General features: G+C 42.5%; 1 protein-coding gene across 1 annotated transcript in view; it reads left to right on the top strand.

Annotated features, from left to right (window-relative positions):
- LOC135539734 (pleckstrin homology domain-containing family A member 6-like) overlaps positions 1-23,912 on the top strand; it is an 82,510-nt gene extending 58,598 nt beyond the window's left edge. The window contains 10 exon segments of the mRNA XM_064965809.1: positions 2,411-2,468; positions 2,471-2,565; positions 3,697-3,796; positions 4,454-4,560; positions 4,826-4,981; positions 5,652-5,807; positions 14,167-14,300; positions 14,541-14,698; positions 18,735-18,841; positions 20,563-23,912. Coding sequence (XP_064821881.1) covers positions 2,411-2,468; positions 2,471-2,565; positions 3,697-3,796; positions 4,454-4,560; positions 4,826-4,981; positions 5,652-5,807; positions 14,167-14,300; positions 14,541-14,698; positions 18,735-18,823 — 1,053 coding nt within the window. The 3' untranslated portion in view covers positions 18,824-18,841; positions 20,563-23,912.
- Positions 23,913-26,548: the final 2,636 nt, after the last annotated feature.

The following is a 26,548-nucleotide window of genomic DNA, read 5'->3' as shown; positions in this document are numbered from 1 at the left end:
ACATCTAGAGCCATACAGCCACCGAGCCAGCTCTGGAGTTCCACTCCTCCAAGGAGACAGCCATAGCTTTACCCACTCACCCACCCACCCTGCCAAACTAACCAATCAGCAAGCACCTACTGGCAGTAACCCCAGCCACCAACACACCCAGCTAGCCAATGAGCTTTCCCCTCAGCCGAAACAGCAAGCCATTGGCTTCAGGAAAGATGTTCTCCCAGACCCACCTTCCTACCGAGCTAGCTACCCTGCCTTCCTCAGATACCCACCTCAGCACACCCACCTGACTGTCCCTGAGACCAAGTACTCATCTTCCCGCCAAAACCCCTGTCTGGTTAGCCAACTAGCCTGTAGCCATACTCCAGATCCACATAAACACTCCCTACCACCTCACCTCAGGACCAGAGTTCTCAGTGCTGAAACACAGTACCGGGTCCTCTGCTTAGCCACTCAGTCCCGAGAACAATCCCAAGGACGATCCCGCTCACATACCCGCACTCGCCCACTCACCTTCCCCAACAACCAGCTAGATGTTATCGACGGTGCTTACCCTACACCCCACACCCCGATACCACCACACACCCATCCAAACAACAGGCCTTAGGTCAGAGTGTACAGGAAGACCCATCTATAGAACCTGGTGGACAGTACAGTGCCACAACTGCAGCAATTGTAGCCCACACCAGACAGACTTGACACAACAGCAGTTAGAATGTGATGTTGTATTATGTTATGATGATGCAGCTTATATTACAGTGTATTGCCAATAGTAAAAAGCATAGCTGGAAGTTTGAAACAGAATGTGTTATGCTTTCTGGGGAAAAGTTGAGGCTGAAGGTGACTAATGGTCCTAGTCAGTGGTTAATAAAGTTAAAGTTCCGTGTCCAGGAGGCTCAGGGAATCCTCACTGAAGGACATTCCCAGGAAAAGGGGAAGTCAGGAGTTTTCAACCTGCATAACACATAGTTAAAAAATTATATAAAGTGCCATTTCAACATCAATGACTCCTTTCACTGCCAGAAAAAAAACTAACTCTGAAGTTCCTGTAGTGCTGTTATTGACCAGGGCTCAAACACACATGTTCCTTTCATCTCAAATCTAAAGAGCATGACCTGGTGTGTCCACCAGGCAACAGAGAGCCTTCACATATTTCCTGATCCACTTAGCTAAGATTCAGTTAGAGGCAGTTAGGATGACAGGTTATTTCAAGTGTTCTGCGTAATCCCTGGCCAACTACACAGACACACATTTATTTATAGAAACATAATTGGGAGGTGGAGCAGAAATGTGGTGATGTGGAAATGTTCTCCTGTTTCTTCACGGCATCACTCACTATGCAGAACATGGCACTCAGTGGTGTAGGTCTGTGAGATACGCAAAGTGCCAGGCAGACCGTCCGTTCAGATCCGCACCTCTGACCAATTAGGAAGTTGTGTTTTCATCCATCTTATCTGTGGTTGGATGTCCGTGTGATATAGTCCTCCAGTCCTTCAGGGTCAAAGTGCGTTCTTCTTTCCTCTATATAATAATAATAATATATCCCATTTAGCAGACGCTTTTGTCCAAAGCGACTTACAAGTCGGCTGGGGCCACTACTTTTACATATGGGTGGTCCCAGTGGGAATCGAACCCACGACGCTTGGCGTTGCAAGCGCCATGCTCTACCGACTGAGCCACACAGGACTCTATGGTGCTTAATCAATCAATAGATTCATGCATTGGTATCAAGGAATATGATAGGCCAAGAAATCTCCTCAGCGGTTTTCCCAGGTCCATATCAGCTGATTGATTAAAAGTGAGGGTTGTAGTTCAGACGATACGGAGGCGCTCTGGCACTGGGGACGGATCCTCCTGTTTTAGTATGAAACCCTGAAGCCTGTAGTGCTCTGCCTTCCTCTGGCTCTCAGCTAACTCTCTCTTTCTCTCTGTTGGGAATGGAGTTCATAATGCCGCTGAAATTTGAATTATAGTGCAGAAAGAGCAGAAAATCACAGTTGATTTTGTGAATCGTATAAGCCTACGTATCATCTGTGTTGCGTAATAACTGTAACTGTTTACAGTGTCTGTCGAAAACTGTGGTGCTACTTTCTATCTTGTTTTTCAAATTCAGCAGCAATCAGTTGTCTGTATCAGTGCTACTAATATGATTAGAATGCATCAGTGTGTGCATTCATGCTAGCTCTCAGTACAGGCATATAATTGGACACCTGTGACCCATTACCCCTGAAGTTCTTGGGGTCGGGGCTCCATTCCTCAAATCGTCCCATGATCCTCTCTGCTCTGCACTCCGCCTGGCTTTTGTCACTCCTCCTGATGCACAGCGCTCTCTCTTCCTCCTCCTCCCTTCCTCCTCCATCCTTCCTTCCTTCCCTCTCTTCCTCTCCGTCTCCTTCCCTCCTTTTCGTGGCTGTAGGACATTGGCCCGCCACGGCCACCACTTCCCAAATCCTACTGCCCCCTGGAATCGCCCCCTCCATCCCCCCTCTGCCGTTCGACAGCTCTGCCTGGCCACGCAGCCTGGGCCTGGAGGACGGTTACATTGACGATGAAGAGTCCCACAGCAGAAAGGTATTTGGTGACGGGAGGGTGGGAGGGAGTTACCGTCCCTGCCATGCCCCCGGCCATGCCCCCAAGCAGGTATATGTCCATAACCACTGATTCAGGGACAGATTTATTTTCATACCCCTACTGTGTAAAGTAAGGATAAGCGGTATAATGAACTGATCCTAGATCTGTGGTTAAGGCAACTTCTACCACAAGCGCAGTTGTTACCTGTCCTTGAAGCCATCACTGTCTTCCCCAAAACGTTCCCGAACTCCTAAAGCTTTTTCATTCCTCATCACCCAATCCCTCCACCATACACACTCTCACACCTCTCCGTCTGTTCTAGTGCTTCACTACTCAAGGCTCCTATTCCACCATCTCTTCCTTCTTTCTCTCGCTCTCCATCTCGGCCTGTTTCAGCTCTCCAAAAGCACCAGCACTCGAAATGATTATTCTCCTCAGTGACACTGGTCTCACCTTAGTATTCTCTTAAACATTGAACACCAGCTGTCAATCAATCACTTTCTATGGTTGATACTGCAAACTCTTCATACATTTAACAGCACATTTGGTTATTGTGTGGCCAACAATATATTCATCAGTTGACCAGTAATTAATCAAACAAGTTCTAAAGCAACAATATCAAAAAAAAACAACTAAAACACAATGCAGTATTTTAAATATAATCTAACAATTCATTCCAGTGTACTGGGTGCTTCTGAATGCTACAGCCAAGCTAAGGGCGAGTTGCAGGTTCCCATAGGAACGCTAAGGTTGTGGTTTCTTTACCATGTTGTCTGTGTGTCAGTTGGTGTAGTGATATGTGGTAGTAATGTGACTGTGCTCGTCCCTGTGCTAGTGCTGTGTCTGTGCTGTAGTGTGTAGACCGTGCGCTTCCGCTTATGCCGGATCTCTTTCCAACCATTGAGCTCTGGAGTCTGCCACTATATCTGTCAATAACCCCATCATTGCTGTCCACACTAATGCATATTATGTAATGCATTCTGTGTTTGGGTAACCATATGGCGAATATCTACCTGCGTAGCTGGGTATGATGCTGTTGCCTGAATAGTGCCAACACTCTCCTGGTGTGTAAAGCTCTTACTTTTGATTGGGTGATGATTCATTATCTCCTCCTCGTGTTCTGTGTTGCAGCAAAAGTATGGTTACCGACAGGATGTGTCACCGGGAGAACGGACCAATAGCAACGAAGCTCAGGAGCTGGATCAGGATCGACAGGCCAACATGAATAAAGGTACAGGAAGCAATGGAGCCTGAGTAATGTAGTTCTGGTTCGTCAGTCTGCATAGGCAGCAATGACTCATACCTTGTAGTCTACTGTTTGAGGACTTTGTGCGTAAACGTGTAATGCTGCCTTGCATTTAAACTAGCAGAGTAATACGATCTCTATGGCGCCAAAAAGAGGAGTTATATTTCAGTTCTCTAAACCTGTACTGGAGCTACTGTGAACTTCTTTATTAATATTACATATTACTTCTTTCGCAAATGCATTTCTGATCTAGTCCCCAACTGTTAGACAATGCTAAACCTTTCAAAACAAAAGAAGGCTCCCCTCAGACTCGGAATGAAATCCACTTCAAATGTCAAACCAAATCTAATAATAGATTTAATGACGTCATAATCAAGTATATACTATTGCTAGCACAAAAATAAAATTAGATTACTAATAAGGTCCTCATGACTAGCTGTACCTTATAAAAGTCAATTGTTTACAGAATAATAGATTGGATTATAGCCCCCGTGACTCATCCTCTGTGTGGGTGCGTCCCAAATGTCATCCTATTCCCTACATAGCGCACTACTCTTGACCAGAGACTATATAGGAAATAGGGTGCCATTTGGGACGCATCATGTCATCCTCTGACACGCTGTTTGTCTGTCCCCTGACCAGTGGGGATTGTTCCTCCCAGAACGAAGTCTCCCATGGAGGACCAGGGCCACTCCTACGACCATGGAATCACCCGACGCAACGGCAAAGTGCCCAATGGAATCTCCAGGGTAGGCAGCATGCCAGAGAGGGCATTATGGAACTCAGGAAGCTTATCATCATGTGGATGATGTGATGTGATCAATAGACATGATGTATTGTAACTATATTATGATATTTTACCGATTTGATGTTGCCTTTATGTTGTGGGCCTATGTCTGGTGTATTGAAGGGTGCAATCAAATTGATCCTTTAAAAGATCATGACATTTGACGTTTTATCATGTTCCATTGTCATTCCCTCCATCATAATTTCCATGTCATTCCTGTGTCACAGGAGCGCCCGAAGAGTGCAGTGTTCCCTGCTGAGGTGAAGTCCAAGATGAGCATTGAGGAGCAGAACGAGCGTATCCGTAGGAACCAGAGCAGCTCTGTCAGGGACAAGAGACGCAGCCTGAACCTGGGTAGCCAGGCAGGCACAAACTACAGAGTGGTAGGCTCTCATAACTATTTGCATATACATAAACATTGATAGCCAGCCACCAAGAATATGTACTGCACTTTGAAATGTAACTTGAGTAGGGTCTAAAATGTTGGACCCGGACCCAGACAGACGTGAGGACAATTCAGACCCGGATCTGAACGGAACCGGTATTTTTTAAGGGGGATCTGGACCCGAACGGACCCGAGAACCATCAAACCTGAACCCGAATGGACCCGACGACAACCAGACCTAGACCTGAGTGACAAAAAAATATATGTTTTTCAGCCAATTTGCTCTTCTGATTTATGAATACGTTTTTATATGTTGGCTAGGCCTGTCAATAAATTCACCTTATTAGTGGAAAATAAATATGCAATAGGCCATGCGGAGCTGTGATCAGGTACATTCAGTTCCACACAGGTCTATCAGCTGTAGTTACATAGATCCGAAACCCGATGAAAATCAAACAGGATCCGATCCGGACCAGAGGAAAAGTTTTTATTTTGGGCCCCAATCTGCTTGTGTCCCAGGTCAGATCTGGGGTATTCGGATTTGGGTGGATCCATGAATACCTCTAGTTCTGGCCCCTTGGCTGTCTCTCCTGGCCATGTTGATTGGCTGAGCCTTTGGTACAGCCTCCCAGTCTCTTTCTTAATTGTTTATCTCTGTGCGTGTCCAGGTGAAGCGGAGGCTAACAGCCCATGAGGTGGACATCAAGGACCTGGAGGCTGCAGTACGGGGCGAGGGGGTGCTGGAATCACCGCGGGAGGAGATTGCTCGCCTCAGACGGTTACAGATGGAACCTGACCACTACGACCTGGACATCGGCAAAGAGGTGAGACACACTCTGGAAACCAAAACAGTGTAATAAAATCCCTATGCGACTATGATCCAGTCGTGAAATGATATCCCAGCAAATATGACCCCATTTGCCCCATGTGTATGTTTGGTGGGGAAGGTGGGCAGGGGTTAGCCCACACAAAGTACTCACCAAGCCCACACCAGCCCAACACGGACTATCCCAGAATTGGCTAGCCCACACCAAACCTAGCACAGGCTAGCCCACACCAGCCAAACACGGTCTAGCCCACACCAAGCCCAGCACAGGCTAGCCCACTACTTAATAATGTAGAGGTGGGGGATAATTTGAATATTCAGGGTCATGGTTTGCAAATACCCCAATTCATGTTGTTTAGTTTAAACAATTATACAAGATAAAAATTACTGACACCATTCAAACCAATCAGGGTTCGTAATTTTCAAGCCAATTGTTTCGGAATCACATTTTTTCAGCTAGAACCTTATAGTTCCAAGGTGACTGTAACGTTGTGTGAAGGATCGGGAAACAGGCGCAGGAATTGGTAATAGGATTTTTTATTGCCCCAATTACATTGTGCCATGTAAAGGCATGGGGACAAAGACCAAACAAATGTATACAAAACACAGGGTTGAAACCCAAACAAAAGTGCGAGGAGTACCTTGAATACATACACGGGACGAGAACCGAAAACACCAGAGCACAATGATACACCACAGGACGAGACCCGTAATCATATATGTACAGTACCGGAGGGATCCGTGAGAGTGAAACATTATTTTTGTGCAACCATTACTGAGTGCCATTCCAGTTTGTGTTCTGTTGTATAATGTAAAACTTCTTTTTTTTTTAAATCCCCATTTTCGTGATATCCAATTACAATCTTGTCTCATCGATGCAACTCCTCAATGGGCTTTGGAGAGAAAAAGGTTGAGTCATATGTCCTCCGAAACATCACCCGCCTAACCGCGCTTCTTAATATCTTCCCACTTAACCCCGAAGCCACCCGCACCAATGTGTGAGAGGAAATTTACATTTACATTTAAGTCATTTAGCAGACGCTCTTATCCAGAGCGACTTACAAATTGGTGAATTCACCTTCTGAAATCAATCAAGCCTTGAATCAAACCCAGGTTTGTAGTGATGCCTCAAGCCTTAGACCGCTGCTCCACTCGGTAGGCTATGTAATATTTTTTTGTCTTGTATATTACCAATGATGAAGTCTGTACAGTTGATATATTAGGAATTTTCTCTTGTAAAAATAATAACACACAGTGCTAGTCAAAAGTTTGGACACACCTACTCATCCCAGGGTTTTTCTTTATTTTTACAATTTTCAAAATCCAAATATATTTTTTATTTGAGATTCTTCAAAGTGGCCGCTCTTTTCCTTGATAACAGCTTAGCACACTATTGGTTTCCTCTCAACCAGTTTCATGAGGTAGACACCTGGAATGCATTTCAATTCACCTTTTCACACGTACCAACAAATGGGTGAGATCATTCAACAGTGGTCCCTGGAGGGTATGCTAAAACCGGTTTGATAAGAATGCTTATTTAGAACATCCAGTTTTGATTGACTCAACAGTCAGGATTTGAGCTAGCCACACTGTATTTTCCCAGAAACATTTTGCACAAACACAGTCCTTACAAAGTTATGTCCTGAATGTGACGAGTTGATTTTTGGATGCAATGTTCAGACATTCACAGAAGTAGCAACATCATACACAATCATCCAAACCGGAAAATGTAAGCTACATTAGTCCTAATGCTAACTGAGGAAATATTGACGTTACAAAAGCGGTCATATTTAGATAACTCTCGGCTGACAGAAACAACAATATGAATGAGCTAACATCAATTACATTTCACAATGAATCACATCACAGGTGAGCTCAACATTGATTGATTGAATAATTGAGTAAAATGCTTTGTAGAAATCGAAAAGTAATCCGATGATGGGTAGTTTGTGTGCACCGCCATATTTGTTTTTCGTGTCAACCAAAGATAATAAGAGAAGACAAGATGAGTTTGGTCTGTTTGTAGTATGCTTGTTGAAGGGGGGTGTGTCATCTATGATCATTCACTTCCCTTTCTTCACTTCTGTAAGTTTACCCAAAAGATGAGTGAACCATTCCTTCCCCTCATTATAACATCTTTGGTCTGACAGACATTTACGTGACACCCAGAAGGCATTGTTTAATGTCAACAAACATGGTGCCACACATAGCTGCCAAATAGCTTAGCTCATTACAATCAGTACCACCTTCATAACAGTATTTTACATACATTATAGGTGTCCATTACAATCTATGCAATAATCGGAATGCATTATCATGTGAATAAAATTGTAAATACATTATGCTCCATACACACATACTGTATGCTACAGTAGATGCGGCAACATATATGATATATGGAAAATACGGCACTTTTTTTTGTGTGTGTGTGTGTGTGTGTGTGTGTGTGTGTGTGTGTGTGTGTGTGTGTGTGTGTGTGTGTGTGTGTGTGTGTGTGTGTGTGTGTGTGTATGTATGTATGTATGTATATATATATATATTTTACATTTATTTATTTTTTTATTTAAAAAATAAATAATGGGGGGAACGTTTAATTTAGCAAATCCTTGTTCCGATCTCCTGACCCACAGTATGTAAAGGTACGGCTGACTATGTCGGTTGTGGATGGTTTATTTTTTCACCGGCAGTGCTTAGCAATATAATCTTGAGGCTATATCTTGCTTATCTCTGGGATTGACCCAGGATGCCCAATATATCCCCAATCAGAGACAATGATAAACAGCTGTCTCTGATTGAGAACCATATCAGGCCAACATAGAAATACAAAAACCCCTAGACCTACAACAAACCTTTACATACAAGAACCCTAGACAATACAAAAACTGGCGTACCCACCCTAGTCACACCCTGACCTAACCAAAATATAAAAAAACAGAGATATCTAAGGTCAGGGCGTGACATTGACAAGTTGAAACATACCCTATAGATAATTAATAGGCAGCTCGTGTTAACTGTTCTGTTGCGTAACAATCACATTTTGGAACAGTGAGTGCATTCTGACATCACATGCATAAAACAACTCACTCTGGGGCGACTGTTGAAGAAATGTGGAACTCACGTTTGAAAATTGTAAGAGGTGTGCCTTATTAAAAGTTAATTTGTGGAATTGATTTCCTTCTTTCCTTCCTTCTTAATGCATTTGAGCCAATCAGTTCTGTTGTGACAAGGTAGGGGTGGTATACAGACCAAGTCCATATTATGGCAAGAACAGCTCAAATAAGTAAAGAGAAATGACAATCCATCATTACTTTATGACACGAAGGTCAGTCAAACCGGAACATTTCAAGAACTTTTAAAATTTCTTCAAGTTCAGTCACAAAAACCATCAAGCGTTATAATGAAACTGGCTCTCATGAGGACTGCCACAGGAAAGGAAGACCCAGAGTTACCTATTCTGCAGAGGATAAGTTCATTGGAGTTACCAGACTCAGAAATTGCAGCCCAATAAATGCTTCACAGAATTCAAGTAACAGACACATCTGAACATCAACTGTTGAGTGGACACTGCGTGAATCAGGTTTTCATAGTCGAATTGCTGCAAAGAAACCACGACTAAAAGACACCAATAATAAGAGACTTGCTTGGGCAAAGAAACACGAACAATGGACATAAGACCGGTGGAAATCTGTCCTTTGATCTGATGAGTCCAAGCTAGTGATTTTTGGTTCCAACTGCTGTGTCTTTGTGAGATGCAGAGTAGGTGAACAGATGATCTCTGCATGTGTAGTCCCCACCCTGAAGCATGGAGGAAGAGGTGTGATGGTGTGGGGGTGCTTTGCTGGTGACACTGTCTGTAATTTTTTTGAATTCAAGGCACATGGCTTGAATTCATGGCATTCTGCAGTGACACGCCATCCCATCTGGTTTGCGCTTGTGGGACTATCATTTGTTTTTCAACAGGACAATGACCCAACACACCTCCCGGCTGTGTACGGGCTATTAGAAGGAGAGTGATGGAGTGCTGCATCAGATTAACTGGCCTCCACAAGCACCCAACCTCAACCCAATTGAGATGGTTTGGGATGAGTTTAAATGTTTTATTTCATTTACAAAAGTGACCTGGCCAAGATAAAGTAAAGCAGTACGACAAAAACAAGAACAAAAAGTTAGTTACACATGGGATAAACAAACGTACAGTCAATAACACAATAGAAAATCTGTATACAGTGTGTGCAAATGAAGTAAAGAGGTAAGGCAATAAATAGGCCATAGTGTTGAAGTAATTACAATTTATCACTTACCACTGGAGTGATAGATGTGGAGATGAGGATGCGCAAGTAGAAAAACTATATATATGGGGATAGTTGGTTGGATGGGCTATTTACAGATGGGCTGTGTACAGCGGCAGCAATCGGTAAACTGCTCTGACAGCCGATGCTTGAAGTTAGTGAGGGAGATATACGTCTCCAGCTTCAGGGATTTTTGCAATTTGTTCCAGTCATTGGCAGCAGAGAACTGTAAGGAAAGGCAGCCAAAGCAGGTGTTGGCTTTGGGGATGACCAGTGAAATATACCTGCTGGAGCGCGTGCTACGGGTGTGTGTTGCTATTTTGACCAGTGAGCTGAGATAAGGCACATCTTTACCTAGCAAAGACTTATAGATGACCTGGAGCCAGTGGGTTTGTCGACAAATATGAAGCGAGGACCAGCCAACGAGAGCATACAGGTCACAATGGTGGGTAGTATATGGGGCTTTGGTGACAAAACGGATGGCACTGTGATAGACTGCGTCCAGTTTTTTGAGTAGAATGTTGGAGGTTATTTTGTGAAGGACATTGCCGAAGTCAAGGATCGGCAGGATAGTCAGTTTTGCAAAATAGGAAGCCAATTGTAGATTTATTTTGGGATTGGAGATTCTTAATATGAGTCTGGAAGAATAGTTTAAGAGGAATTGGAGGCCACGGAAGGAGTGTTATGTAGCATTGAAGCTTGTTTTGAGGTTTGTTAACACAGTGTCCAAAGAAGGGCCAGATGTATAGAGAATGGTGTCGTCTGTGTAGAGGTGGATCAAATAATTAACAAGAGCGACATCATTGATACAGTTGAATTCGAAAGTTTACATACACTTAGGTTGGAGTCATTAAAAGTAGTTTTTCAACCACTCCACAAATTTCTTGTTATCGTTTTGGCAAGTCAGTTAGGATATCTACTTTGTGCATGACACAAGTAATTTTTCCAACAATTGTTTACAGGCAGATTTTTTCACTTATATCACAATTCCAGTGGGTCAGAAGTTTACATACACTAAGTTGACTGTGCCTTTAAACAGCTTGGAAAATTACAGATTTTTTAAAATGTCTTTAGAAGCTTCTGACAGGCTAATTTACATAATTTGAGTCAATTGGAGGTGTTCCTGTGGATGTATTTCAAGGCATACCTTCAAACTCAGTGCCTCTTTGCCTGACATCATGGGAAAATCAAAAGAAATCAGCCCCAAAAATTGTAGACCTCCACAAGTCTGGTTCATCCTTGGGAGAAATTTCCAAACGCCTGAAGGTACCATGTTCATCTGTACAAACAATAGTATGCAAGTATAAACACCATGGGACCAAGCAGTTGTCATCCTGCTCAGGAAGGTGATTATGATATAATTTAGGACCTTGAGTGTGGCTGAGGTGCACCCGTGACCAGCTTTGAAACCGGATTGCATTGCGGAGAAGGTACAGTGGGATTTGAGATGGTCGGTGATCTGTTTGTTCACTTGGCTTTTGAAGACTTTAGAAAGGCAGGGCAGGATGGATATAGGTCTGTAACAGTTTGGGTCTAGAGTGTCCCCCCTTTGAAGAGGGGGATGACAGCGGCCGCTTTCCAATCTTTAGGAATCTCAGACGATACGAAGGAGAGGTTGAACAGACTAGTAATAGTGGTTGCGACAATGGCGGCAGATGATTTTCGGAAGAGAGGGTCCAGATTGTCTAACCCAGCTGATTTGTAGGGATCCAGTTTCTGCAGCTCTTTCAGGACATCAGCTGTCTGGATTTGGGTGAAGGAAAAGCAGGTGGGAAGCATGGCCCGCAGTAGAGAAATGCTTATTGAAATTCTCAATTATCGTGGATTGATCAGTGGTGACAATGTTTCCTAGCCTCAGTGTAGTGGGCAGCTGAGAGGAGGTGCTCTTATTCTCCATGGTGTACCAACACTTTTTGGAATTAGTGCTGTAGGATGCAAATTTCTGTTAGAAAAAGCTAGCCCTTGCTTTCCTAACTGACTTTGTATAGTGGTTCCTGACTTCCCTGAAAAGTTGCATATCGCGGGGACTATTCAAATTTGTAAGTCGCTCTGGATAAGAGCGTCTGCTAAATGACTTAAATGTAAATGTAAATGTAATGTAAAGCTAGTGCAGTGTGCCGCAGGATGTTTTTGTGCTGGTCAAGGGCAGTCAAGTCTGGAGTGAACCAAGCGCTATATCTGGTCTTAGTTCTAACAGTTCTTGAAAGGGGCATGCTTTTTTAAGATGGTGAGGAAGGCACTTTTGAAGAACAACCAGGCATCCTCTACTGACAGGATGAGGTCAATACCCTTCCAGGATACCCGGGCCAGGTTGATTAGAAAGGCCTGCTCGCATAAGTGTTTTAGGGAGCGTTTGACAGTGATGGGGGGTAGTCAGTTGACCGCGGACCCATAGCGGACGCAGGCAATGAGGCAGTGATCGCTGAGATCCTGGATGAAAACAGCAGAGGTGTATTTAAAGGGCAAGTTGGTCAGGATGATGTCTACGAGGGTGCCCATGTTTACAGATTTGGGGTTGTACCTGGTAGGTTCCTTGATAATTTGTGTGAGATTGAGGGCATCTAGTTTAGATTGTAGGACGGCCAGGGTGTTAAGTGAAGAGTGAAGGAAAAGCAGCCAACAAGTGCTCAGCATATGTGGGAACTCCTTCAAGACTTTTGGAAAAGCATTCCAGGTGAAGCTGGTTGAGAGAATGCCAACAGTGTGCAAAGCTGTCATCAAGGCAAATGATGGCTACTTTGAAGAATCTAAAACACCTTTTTGGTTACTACATGATTCCATGTGTGTTTTTCATAGTTTTGATGTCTTCACTATTATTCTACAATGTAGAAAATAGTAAAAAATTAAGAAAAACCTTTGAATGAGTAGGTGTGTATCCAAACTTTTGACTGGTACTGTATATACAGTGCATTCGGAAAGTTTTCAGACCCCTTGATTTTTTCCACATTATGTTACATTACAGCCTTTTTTTTCTTGTTTTTTCTCTCATCAATCTACATACAACACCCCATAATGACAAAACAAAGCAAGGTTTTTAGACTGAACTATCACATTTACATAAGTATTCAGTCATTTTACTCATTACTTTGTCAAAGCAATTTTGGTAGTGATTACAGCCTCAAGTGTTCTTGGGTATGGCTTTCTGCACCCTTATTTCAGGCAGTGAGGGCTGCCCTTGGAGCAAACTACCGTGGGGCCAATATGGAGCCGATGAGAATAGGTGCATTGGCACAATGTGTGCAGTCTACATGGGTCCAATGTTTTAACCCTCATTTGTTTGCTGGGAAAAGAGGAGCTTATTTCAAGCAAAGTGAAGGCTGCCCTTACAGGATATGGGCTGCCCACACTGGGACACACGGGGAAATGCCTTGGGGTCCAATGTGGATTCGATGAGGAAAGGCACATGGGCCCAATGTGGGCAGCCTACTTGAGGCCAATATTTTAGCCTGCATTGTGTTAATCTGGAGATGTTTGAAGGGTTAGTGCTTAATGCAAAGTTAATGAAACACTTTGATAACAGCCTGAAGTGATTTCAGTAACACTTCATTCTGTAGTGCTGTCTCAGATGGTAATTGTTTTATATTTTTAAATTACATGGTAATTGCTTTGTTTTATATTAACATTAAACTCTCTAGCAACAGCTCTAGTGGACATTCTTGCAGTCAGCATGAATTGAGGAAGTCAGCTTCCTCAAAACTTGAGACATTTGTGGCATTGTGTTGTGTGACAAAACAGCTACTTTTAGTGTCCTTTTATTGACCCCAGCGCAAGGTACATCTGTGTAATGATCATGCTGTTTAATAAGCTTCTTGATATGCCACACTTGTCAGGTGGATGGATTATCTTGGCAAAGGAGAAATTCTCACGAACAGGGATGTAAACAAATGTGTGCACAACATTTTAGAAAAGTATGCTTTTTGTGCGTATGGAACATTTCTGGGATCTTTTATTTCAACTCATGAAAAATGAGACCAACACTTTACATGTTGCATTTATATTTAGTTCAGTATAAATGGCCCATAAAGTAAAAGGTTACAAAACCTCTTCTGACATGTGTTGTGTCCTCAGCTTTGTGCTCCAGACAAGGTTCTGATCCCGGAGCGCTACCTGGATGTGGAGCCCAACACTCCTCTCAGCCCAGAGGAGCAGAAGGAGAAACAGAAGAAAGTAGAGAGGATCAAGACACTCATTGCCAAATCAAAGTAAGTACAGACACCACAAACTACTGTACAACACACCTCTCACTCACACATATGTACAGAAGTGTATTTACTCAAATTTTGACTAAACTTTCTCTCCGCTCCATCTTCTGTTTCATATAAGTTTTATGAAATGGCACATGCTCTGTATTAAAAGTTATAATTTAATCTCCTTTCTCTTGCTCTCTTTGTCACACTTTCTCCCTCCCTTCTCTCCCCTGCCACCTCCCCCTCTCCCTCCAGTCTCCAGAATGTGGTTCCCCTATTGGACGGTCCTACTGAGGGGGGCGGTCCTCATCACCAGGGCAACCCAGAGCAGAAGATCCAGGAGCAGGAGAAGAGGATCGAGATCTCCTGTGCTCTGGCCGCCGAGGCCTCGCGACGCTCCCGCCTGCTCTCCGGTGAGGACGCCTCAGCCGCCTGCCGCTCCACTGCCACCACCCCGACCACCCTGTCACCACGGTTACTGCCTTCACAGTTACCGTTGTCCACCCCGACCGTGGCTCTGTTGCCCCCCTGCCACTGAGGGGACCCCCTAGCGATGACAGGCGATGTGTTGCTGAAACACCTCCCCCTTCCTCCAAAACCCCTTCCCTCATCCACTCTATGACACACATTTCCTCTACCCATCACTGAAATGATCAATCCCTCTCCTGTTTGCAACACACTCAACTTTCAACATCAATGACAGCTTTTTAGGGGTTAAATTGGAGGTGAACATAGTGGAACTGCCTTGTTCGAAAGAAAAATATTTTGATAAAAATATATACAGTAATTTTGGGGGGAAAAGTTTCTAAGGCCCAGTTTCATGAAGAATAAAATCCCAATATAACCCCTAGTTACATCTCACTGTCAAATGTCTGCAAAATATCCGCTGCTTAAACCCAGCAAACCACACTCCTTCACTCCCTCATTGTCTGCTGTACTGCAATATACTCCACTGTCCACTGTCCACTACTCAACCACTACCTAACCCAAACCAACCACACCCTCAGTTCCTCACCGTGTGCTGTAGTGTACACCTGGGGTGTTTTCACTAGAAACCAAAGGGAGCAATTGGGATGAAATGGGGAGAAACCTACCTGAATTTGTCTAATATGAAACTCTCGTTGTCTTTGCGGGTACATTGTCCATTACAAAACATTTTGCTAGAGCTTGCGACACAGTGCATTAATGAAGAAAAAAACTGGTCACAGTTACAATCATTGCTATTCAAAGATCTGTATCCTTTCCTACAAAAAGGGTTCATAAACCTTGTCATTTCACAGGGCATCCAAAGACAATGTCACATGTTACCTGTCCCTGTCCCCAGAGCAATAGATTAACAGAGATATAATCAACTCAGATGAACCAAGATTTAGAATCTGTAATGTCGCCATGTTACCACCAAGCGTTCTAAAATGATCATCTTCCATTGAGAAATTCAAATAAGAATGCATTGTTGTGGAAAGTATGGTGCCAGCAGGGAAGATTTACCAAACTGTTATCTCTAGCTCCTGCTGTCTCGCTGTCTGTTTCACTAGTCCACTTCTGTCCATGCGATGCACAATTAACCACAATATTGTTTTGGACATTCGTTTTAGGACTCAACGCCCAACTGAGTATTCTTCTCAATGCATTCTCAATTGACGCTGATGAAGATTTTATCTAAAGTGCATTACAGGGGCTTGGAAAAACGATGACGTGTCAAAAGTTGGCAAATAATGAGTATGACAACCTTTTGTCATCATTGTGATGTAGCCAGATTGCCTTTAGATGCAGTAGCACTTTATCTCGCGAGCTAAGACTGAGGAGACAGCATCGGATTGTCGCTAACTAACATTAGCGTTGCTGCATTTGATGAACTTAATTAGCTAATGGTAACATTTCCATTCCTTTAAAGTACATTTGACGACATCATAATGATGAAAAAGTGGTTTCCTACTAATTATTTGCCCACTTTAGCAATGACATCATATTTCCAGGCCACTATAGTGTACTTTAGATTCCTTAGCCCCTCTTCAGTGACTGGACACCAGGAGTGGTTTACACCAGTTGTGCATAAAAAAGTTGGTCCTAAATACTAGTTTGGCGTAGATATGTCCGACTTTGGTAACAGGATTTACACTTGTTGCCCCCCCCCAAAAAAATTACTTGTCGTAGCCAAATCCGGCATAAGCAATGCGAGTTCATTAGATGTGATGCTTCAAAGTGATGGTTGCTAGGCAGCGCCTGTTACTAGGCTGTTACCATCTTTGTGGCAGTTCTAAACTTTGCGAGGCATGTCCCATCACTTCACAAAGCCTATCACTATGCATGAATGTTTTCTTAACCCACAACTGGCTGGATGAATTAATAATTGCTGTGAGAATGAAATTGCTGTGAGAATGAATATCACTGAATTACAAAAATATTGGGGTAAAGTATGCTAACGCCATTAAAGGCATTTATCATATTGTAATGAAACAGGCAGGGAGCAGGCATCGAACCCTCGACCTTCAAGCCCGAAATCCAGCGCGCAATCGACTTTGCCCCAAAAGCATGTTCATACGGCTGAGTCGATATCCGCACTTATAAACCCAGGGTCGTTACACTGTTATTGCTTACTGAAATTAAGTCATCCAACTGTTTTCGATACTTTAAAGCAATAGCCGTGTGTGGTCAACTATAATTTCAGCAACGTTATGATTGGGACAGTGTTATCACGCTGCATTGAGAGAAGACTCGTATTGATAAATCACTAAATATAATATTTCTGTTTTCACGGGAAATCTCCATTTCGATATTTGGTTACAATTAGGCTGGGAGAATGTTTGCGAAATTGAGGTGAGTGTTTTCATGATGACGATCTTTAGTCTCGTTTGCTCGTCAAACAGTGTTATCAGGAAATGTTTCTAGCATGTTATGTAGCCTACGGTAGACCCAGTATAACAGGTGGATTAATTTGCCAAGGTTATATCCCGACTAAAAGCCCTTGACTTGTCTGATAATCAATCAATGTGATTTTGTTTCAAACAATCTCCGTCTATATAGTTGGTTGTTTGAGCTCTCGCTGGGCAAATTAGTGTAGGTGGCAGCTTATCTATTACACTGAACAAAAATATAAACACGACATACAACAATTTCAAAGATTTTACTGAGTTACAGAGCCTGGCCCAGCCAATCAGGATTCATTTTCCCCACAAAGGGCTTTATTACAGACAGAAATAATGTAAAAAAAAAAAATGTAAACACATTTGTGCACAAAATGTATGCAAAATAAGCTTTTTGTGGATGTAAAATGTCTGGTATCCTTTATATCAGCTCATGAAACATGGGACCAACTATAATTGACATCCATGTCTTTGGTGCCCAGGAAACAGTGGGCTAACTGCCTTGCTCATGGGGCAGAACGACTGATTTTTACATGGTCAGCTCGGGGTTTCGATCCAGCAACCTTCGGTTACTGGCCCAACGCTCTAACCACTAGGCTACCTGCCACCCCACTGGAGCAACACCCCCAGTAGCCCTTTTGGCACCAATATGCTGGAGGAATCTTAAGAACGTTCATAACAATGGCATGACATGAATGAGTGGTGGAGGTGCAACCCATGAATAGTGAGATTGACATTTTTTTCTGACATTTTTTCTGAAAACTACAGCACAATTTCTCACCGCTTACTACATTACTACATATCTCTGTCTCTACCCTACCACAACCAACCACATATCACTTATGCATAGTCATAACAGATTATGATAATGGGAAATTGAACATAAATTTGTCAATGTAAAGTGATGACATGAGGAAAACAAATCTTCTTTTTTTTATCAAGTCTCATAGGACTGTTAAAGTAGTCAATCATACTGTGTGCTGCCTGCTGTCCGTCGTAAAACCATACCTTTGAGCATGGTCCACCCTTGACTGGACAGATACTGTTATTGTCCAGCTGCACAGAGTTCAGTACAAACCATGTATCTGTTACGCTGCTGGTGCCAGATCGCAGACTTTGTTTTATCTTGCGTCCACAAAAGCACTTTGCAAAATGTTCAACCATATTATCTTTATAGTCATAATATCCTATCCACATATATTCTGCAAGTTTACCTACAATTTGTTACTTGCGCTCATGCTTTCTGTCGTTACAAGCATTTACTTTGTAAATGTAATCTAGGTAACAGCTGTTCAAACTGCTTCATTTTCTAAAGTCTTCTGAATGTGTGTAGCCAAACTCCAGATCCAGGTGTAACAATTTCTTCCTTGCAACATTCTATTGCTTACGCAGTACAAAGCCATACAGGCTTAGCACCATATCCCTGCAGATGTATCCCCACAAACATAACCATATCCTGTTATGCTTGTGGGGTGGAGTGAGTGCACAGTCCTCCCTGTTGTAGCTGCCTTTATTATTGCTTTACACCTTCATGTTTTGCTATTTGTTTTGCTCGTTCTCACCTCACACCCCCATTCCATTCCAGCCCAGTGCGCCCCCAGCCTCCCCGCCTCCCCGACCAACCTGGCCCCTCCCCGTCCTCCACCGACTTCTCCGACTCCGTTCACATCATGAAGGTGTGAGTCTGTGAAGGTGAGTCCCCGCCCACCAACCACACCTGCCACCCCCTCCCCCCTCCCTCTTCACCCCCTCTCTGGTCCCCACCTCCTACCTCACACCTCCTCCTTCACCTCTCCTGGTTTGGGCAGGAATCTTAGTTTTTCACTCATGTGATGTCTTGACATATGGCAGCAAGTGGAAATTGGATTGCTATCTGCTTTACTCAATTGTTTTATTAACTGAAAACTGGTTTGGAATGCTCTCAATGAACAGTGCTAACACAATATTTGTGTTTACTATACCAAAATAACCGTATGACAATCGTATATTACTACCAGTAAAATATCCCTTGAAGATTTGTGGAGGCCTCCCCCTGAAGTCGGGATTATCTGTCTCTCAGCTTGTGCTGATGTAGGACACGGAGAGGAAGTGAGACTGAAATTACGCTGTTAGAGAGAGTGCAGACAGCTGACTCAGATGTGAAGTTATCTACCCTGTACTTGTACACAGGGTTAAATTAGTAGTGCTAAGCAGGGGCAATTCAAGATGGGGCCTCTGCCATGGACCAGTCAATTTCGAGCTATTTTCTTTGAATGAAGCCTGGCTGCCACGTCCAACACATGCTCAGCAATAAATGCCAATAATGATAAACTGCTGTTTCAGACTTGAAGCTAACAGCCGTCTCATTAAACTAATCGGAGGATCAAGCTTCCTGTCAGCACCATTTGGACCAGCAGGGATCAAATATCAGATCGTTTCTGTCATTTTTCATTAGCTTATGTGCTTGGTTATGACCATAATCACGGTCCTGTCATTCCTGGACAAAAACATACAGCTCACAAACGATCCTGATTTACTTCCCCGCATTGTGTTTTTCAAAAACAACTTGAGATATTGGCAAAAACATCTTGAGATATCCGCCTTACTTTTAAACATTGGTAGGGTCACACATGGCCCTTCCCAAAACCCAGGTGCACAAATTGAATGCAGACTTGCACACATGGCACAACAATGCAATACCGTAAAAGAGCTTGAAGTCCTTGGGTAGTATCGTTAGTTCCAACCTAATGTCTTTCTGCTTGATTTATGGTGTTCAGGGTCTGTTGTCTGCATACCAAACAGTTTGATTCTAAATGTATTATATAAAGCGGCGGTCTCACTTCAATGACTTTGTATTACCATTGTTGTTGTTTTCAAGCTGATGTTAGTTCATCAAATCAAATGATATTGGTCACATACATATGGTTAGCAGATGTTAATGCGAGTGTAGCGAAATGCTTGTGCTTCTAGTACCGACAGAGCAGTAATTTCTAACAAGTAAAAAGGTGAAAAGCACCATTGTGGACTTGTACCCAAATTGCAACCATGCAGAGTATGTTCAGTGGGAAATGACTCAAGTCGATGTTGCACTGCAGCTTTCTCAGCCTTGTTGTAACATCTATTGAGTCCACTCAATAACCACTCTTAAAGATAAAAGGGGCACATCCTGTACTCAACGACAGAACCCTCAGCAGTGATTTGTACAAACTGGCCTGAAGTGGAGTGGTTTACCAAAAATGAGGCAGCACAGAGAGTTGTCCTGTGGTCAAATAAGCATTTAGAGAGTCACACAAACAAATAGCAGAAAGGGAACTCATCTGAGTCTGGAAACATTTCCTTTCTCTGCTTTCAATTTTCACGTGTTTTGTAAAAGTGAGTTTTACTGGGATTAAAGTATGTTTTCTCTCTCTCATCTCGCTCTCTTTCATCTCTAGCTCAAGCTCTGGCTGCCGTCAAGTTTGACGGAGCGTCCTTCTGAGGATCCACTGGAATATAAAAAAAATGCCCAAAGAAACTGGTTAATCTCCCAGACCACCTGCCCGCCGGTGTATAAACCCAACGACCTCCACAACAACACAACCGGAAACATGAAGCGGTCACAGGAAGTTTGGGAAGTTGACCACCTGAGGACTTTTTCAAGGCAAACAGACTATGATGGAGGCCCACACCTCCCACCACAAGGAGGTCTATAACGGCACCCTCCACTCTCTCTCTATCCTTCACCACACTTACACAATTATTCTTAGTCTAGGCCTGGCAGAAAATAGCTTCTCTATAAAGGCAGGTAAGGCAAACTAAACAAATGCAAATAAAACACAATGCTGTCATGTTTCACTATTTTGGGGATGATGCGTTTGACACAGCATTTGATACTACTAAGCTAGCCAGAGGGGTGTATACAGCACTCAAACATGCTCTTCTCCATGCTACACTGACAGTGAGACTGTTTCAACAGTTTTTCTCCGTTACTCAGCTCAGGAAAGGTGTATGCTATAGAGAGATTAGAAGGTCCACAGAGACTAGAAGCCCAGGACAGTAGAGTTCTGTGACTGAACGGTTCAGGAGGGGACTTAACGTACGTGATGCACGGATCTCTGTTAAGATGAAGAGGGATTAGGACTGCCGGAGCTGGACTTCAGGAAGAGGGACTGGGGAGTGAGAGCTTCTTATTGGTGCAGAGAGCAGTAGAACCAATCAGAGGCTGATGTTACAGTGTAACAGGAAATGGTCACAGAAGAGGAGGCGGACAGATGGTAGTTCAAGAACCATAAAGAGAGATAGGAGTGGGAACAGTAACATAACATAGGGTTTCCCAAACTCGATCCTGGGGCCCCCCTGGATGGACATTTTATTTTTTGCCCTAGTACTAAACAGCTGATTCAGGATCGAGTTTGGGGAAACCCTGACACAACAGGAAATGGCCTCTTCAGAGCAATGTTGTTTTGTCTCTGATTGGCTCCCAGGTAATTGTTTCAAACTCAGTTAAACAGCCCTTGCCCCTCGACTTCCTGGCGTCGTCTTCAGAGGCCATTAGTGGGAGAGCTGTACTGTATGAAAGTACCCCCCCCCCCCACACTCAATACAGTGGTCGCAGGACATTGGTGTACAGCAGTATTTGCATGAGTTTCCCTTCGATTCCTTCCAACACCTCTCATCCCAGGTGAGGAACACACCTATTGAACACCTAACCCACTGTGACGCCTGCCTCCCAACCTTTTCTCCAGGCTAGGCTACACCCCCTCTGTCCCCTTTCCCGTCCTACACCCAGGGCTGGTTGGGACCTATATGTGTACGTATGTAACTGTCTGCAGGAAGACCTATCCTGTCTCACTCTGAAACCACTGTTAGTTCTCTGGTAACTGTGTGTCTTGATGTGAGTACAGCCCACACACCATTGGCATTAAAGCCATTGGACTCCTCTTAGTTCTCTCACTGCTATAAGACCTTACTTCAGTGGTACAGTATGTCAATAGATACATGTGTAGATAAAATCTCTCTATATCTACATTTATACATATATATATATATACAGTACAGTATATAGTATGTGGAAAGACGACAGTAAAAAAAGAAGAAGTGACCTTAGAATAAGTCTGCTAGTTGAAACACTTGTTTGTGTTAAGATGGGCCAGCAACCTGCATCACAGCCAACTTACAGTGTGTACATATCAGAAAGCTCAATGCATCCTACATGTATCATATCCCTAATATTATACAGTGCTATGTTGAAGACTGAAACTTTTTTAGCATATAGAGATCGTTGATTCTGATCAATACGTTTTTACCTCTCAAAATACATCTAATTATTTTTCTATGAACCATCACTTCTAACGTGATCAACCACTTTGGGTGAGAGATAGATAGACAGAAATATATAGACATATTGCTGTCCTGGTCAGGGTTGGAGGAACTCATATATTATACACGTATATGACAAGTCACTCCACATTCTAAGTGGAGGATGTATCACGGTGCCGGTATGTGCAACATCCTCGTCGTCCTCTAATATAAGTTGCCGACCCATCCTTTGCATTTTGGCTGTCTCTTAATAAGGAACATTTTGTTTGTCAGTCGATCACTGTTAGCGTCTCCAGATTTAACCTGTGGCCCTCTGAAAGCGCAGCCCTTTCTATTTCTGTCTACATTCCTCCCTCGCAATCCACCCATCTCTCCTTCTCTGTCTTTTTTCCTCCATCCATTCATTTCTCCCCCTTTGTCATATTGGCTCAGAGGCAATGCTGTGTCTGTATAAGAGGATGTCTTTCTTCAGACTCAAGCCATCATGTTTGGAGGCAAGGGAAACATTTGTGTACACATAGCAGATTATTATAAAAAAATATATAAAAAAAGTCTGAAAAAAATAGTTATATTTTTTTCTTGTTTGAGAAAGGGACAACTAAGGTCAAAAGATGCAGTACATATTTTTTTAGACTCATGGGTATTTGATGACTAAAATAAGGTTTCAGCCGACAGGTTACATTTTTAGCATGTAATCAGGAGTGATTTGCGTTTTTCACAATATTGGGGGAAAATGATTATTGCTAAAATATTTTTTTAATTTGCTTTTAAGATTTGTCTTGAAGGCTCTGGTTTAAAGATGATTTTGAAAATATTGGTATTTTTGGAACAATTGGCCTCATAATGTGTTGAGAAACACAAAACAGCCAAATACGGGGTGTCCAATATTTGATAAAAAAATGTAGCATTTATGGCTAATAATGATGTGGAAAGATTTAGCACATTGGTCTATGTACATATTTCCCATTTCAACTACGTATATCTTAATAATAACATCAACTGTTGCTATTTTGGCGAAAATACACAAAAATGCTTGAACTATGCAAATAAAAAAGTGAAAAATCATATGCTTGCTTTAGGAAAACCTTCTTGCAATAAAGTGAATGTATACAAATATATACAGTATGTGTTTCTCTTTAGATGTTTTCGGAATATTCCGCCGTACTTTCTAAGACAAATTATAATCATAATCATTGATATTATTACCGTTATTGTTTTGATCATGTTATTGATGTTGAGTATCACTGCCAAAATAATTATACTACTGATCATCATACTTTCTGTCTGTTATATTAATAGACCTTTACTGACAATATCATAAGGACTCATTATATCATATGGACTCTTATATTATATCATAAGGACTCTTATATTATATCATAAGGACTCTTATATTATATCATAAGGACTCTTATATTATATCATATGGACTTTGTTATATTCTATTCTATGTGTATGTCTGATAAATAAACCTGATGATATCGTGTAGACTTTGAAGACTGACGATGTGTGGAAGACACAGTATGAAATCCCCTGTCATTTGACTTTCCGTATTCCTTTGGGGACAAAATGTATCCTGTGTCTCGTATTTGACTGAAAGATGATGGAGACCCGGACATGGTGAAATTATGGGGCTCGCAGTGAGAACACTTTCTGGACTGTGCTATATGGTCAACAATACTGGACTTCATAGGTAACTCATTTACACACTCCAATAAAGTATATTTGAATTATTATAAGGCAAAGCTATGATCTGTTTGTTCTTACTGGCATGAGTAGCCTAGTTGTAGTGTTAGGCAAACTCCGACTTTTAAACTTCTATTGAAAGATCACAATTTTATATCTTGCAACAACAACAAAAAAATCCCCCAAAATACTGTTATTGTCAAAGAAATGTGTTGCAAACACAAATTAGTATGCCAAACTCTGTTTAGTGGCAGTCCAAACACCAATACTAGCATCCTAAATTGTCCGCCATTTGAGTATGAGAAAAATAGTATGTGACATTTCAATGTCAATCATTTTGGCTTCTCAGGTAGTATGAATGCATTGTAAACTTTTCTGGAGTTTCACACCAACAGTGCAATCCTGCTTTAGTAGGATTTGAAGTTAACTGAATATCTGATAAGCTTGCTGCTGTTGAGCGGCAACTTCATATTTAACCTAGCTTGCCAGTTATATATCCGAATCCATAGCAAAGTAGTACGCTACGGCAGTGGCATACTGCGTACCTTTTACTAAACATGACGTAATAAATAGTACGTGACAATGAGTACATACTATGCAGTTTAAGTATGTAGTACGCTAGTATGGGAATTTGGATGCAGCTTGTGGCTCTGTGTATTGGGTGGTATTTGGACTACTAGTAATGACCCAAGCCTTCCTCAAGTGTGACCTATATAAAAAACATCACAATCACCTTGATTCAATCAACAGTTCACACAGAGCTCTGTCTCCCTCACTCTGACTGTCTGTCTTCATGCATCTGCATGTCTCTCTCACACACACAGAGAGAGAGAGAGTACTAAGTGAGCTTCCACACTGTGGACAAAGACAGTCCTGCTGCTTTGCCAATATTTGTCCTTTGTAGGGAGACCACCTGCCTTTTGCCTGCGTCATTACTCAAAAACAGGTTGAGATGGGATTAAACTCTCTGGGGTCTGTGTATGCACCAATGTATGCTGGATATCTTGTTTCTTGTAAGACCATGTGGTGCCTGTAGCCTCTTTGAAAATATTATAACCATGCCATAACAATCCCACAGAGTCTGTGAAAACAGTGAATTTATTGATCATGATAGAGAGAAGAGCCTCTCAGACAATCCAATCAGATGACAAAGCCTTCAGAAAAATGAAGGTTACTTGTGTAACCCCTGTTCTCTGATAATGAAAGTGAGACTTCTCACTAGTGGGATTCACCAGAATCTCTAAGCAGCTCAAATAACTGATCATGCACTTCTTTTGGAGACAGACAGGGCAAGTGGAGAATGAGGGAGCCCCTGCCCTCATACTGAACAGCCACTCGCCTGCCCCTCTGATCAGTATCAAGCATAACCAACATCCTCACAGTCTTGCGAATTCGTGAATGTGGTATCTTAGAACTGGGGTTGAGCAAGAAACCTTCAGTTCTCTTTCAATTATTTGTTTTGACACATCACTAGCGGGATATGGCCAACTCACGTATCGCAGATGCTCTCCGATAGTATGTACTCATCGCCGCATACTATTTATGATGTAATGTTCAGTAAAAAAGTATGCAGACCTCGGGCCCTACAGAGGCTGTAATCCTTTGCTATTATAGGCCAATAAATTGTAATCACTTCCACAATCCAATGTGATAACCGTTGATAAGAAAGGGGTCTCCCCTTGCAGGGAGGGACCCAGGACACAAAGAGTTTGTTGCTCTTGCACAAAGGGCTCCCAAATGTTTTATTTGTATTTATTTTATTTAACCTTTATTTAACCAGGCAAGTCAGTTAAGAACAAATTATTTTTTACAATAACGGCCTACCCCGGCCAAACCCGGACGACGCTGGGCCAATTCCAGTTGTGCACCGCCCAATGAGACTCCCAATCATGGCTGGATGTGATACATGTAATTAAAGTACTGTATATGCGCAACGTGAGTACTGGGAACAAATGGTGTAGCCGCTCCCCTTCTATAGAAGGCAAAGGCGGCAGGAGGAAAGCCACATGCCGCAAGTTGAGACAATTGTAATTGTCGCTAAACTTAGGCATAAAGGCATGGCTGGGCAAGAAGGTAACCTTGGAAAATTCCCAGGCAAACTAGTAAAGTGGTCTTAAAGGAAAGATACAGTATTTTATCTCCACGCTTTCCTTTGTTTTATAATGTTTAGGGTACCAGTCAAAAGTTTGAACACACCTTCTCATTTTCTTTATTTTGACTATTTTCTACATTGTAGAATAATAGTGAAGACATCAAAACTATGAAATAACACATATAATAACACAAGTAGTAACCCAAAAAAGTGTTAAACAAATCTAAATATATTTTAGATTCTTCAAAGTAGCTTGATGACAGCTTGCACACACTTGGCATTCTCTCAACCAGTTTCATGAGGAAGTCACCTGGAATGCATTTAAATGAACAGGTGTGCCTTTC

This window comes from Oncorhynchus masou, chromosome 5 (assembly GCF_036934945.1).
Source record: "Oncorhynchus masou masou isolate Uvic2021 chromosome 5, UVic_Omas_1.1, whole genome shotgun sequence".
Taxonomy (NCBI): domain Eukaryota; kingdom Metazoa; phylum Chordata; class Actinopteri; order Salmoniformes; family Salmonidae; genus Oncorhynchus; species Oncorhynchus masou.
Note: the sequence above shows the minus strand (reverse complement) of the source record. Positions and strands in the feature narration are given on the sequence as shown.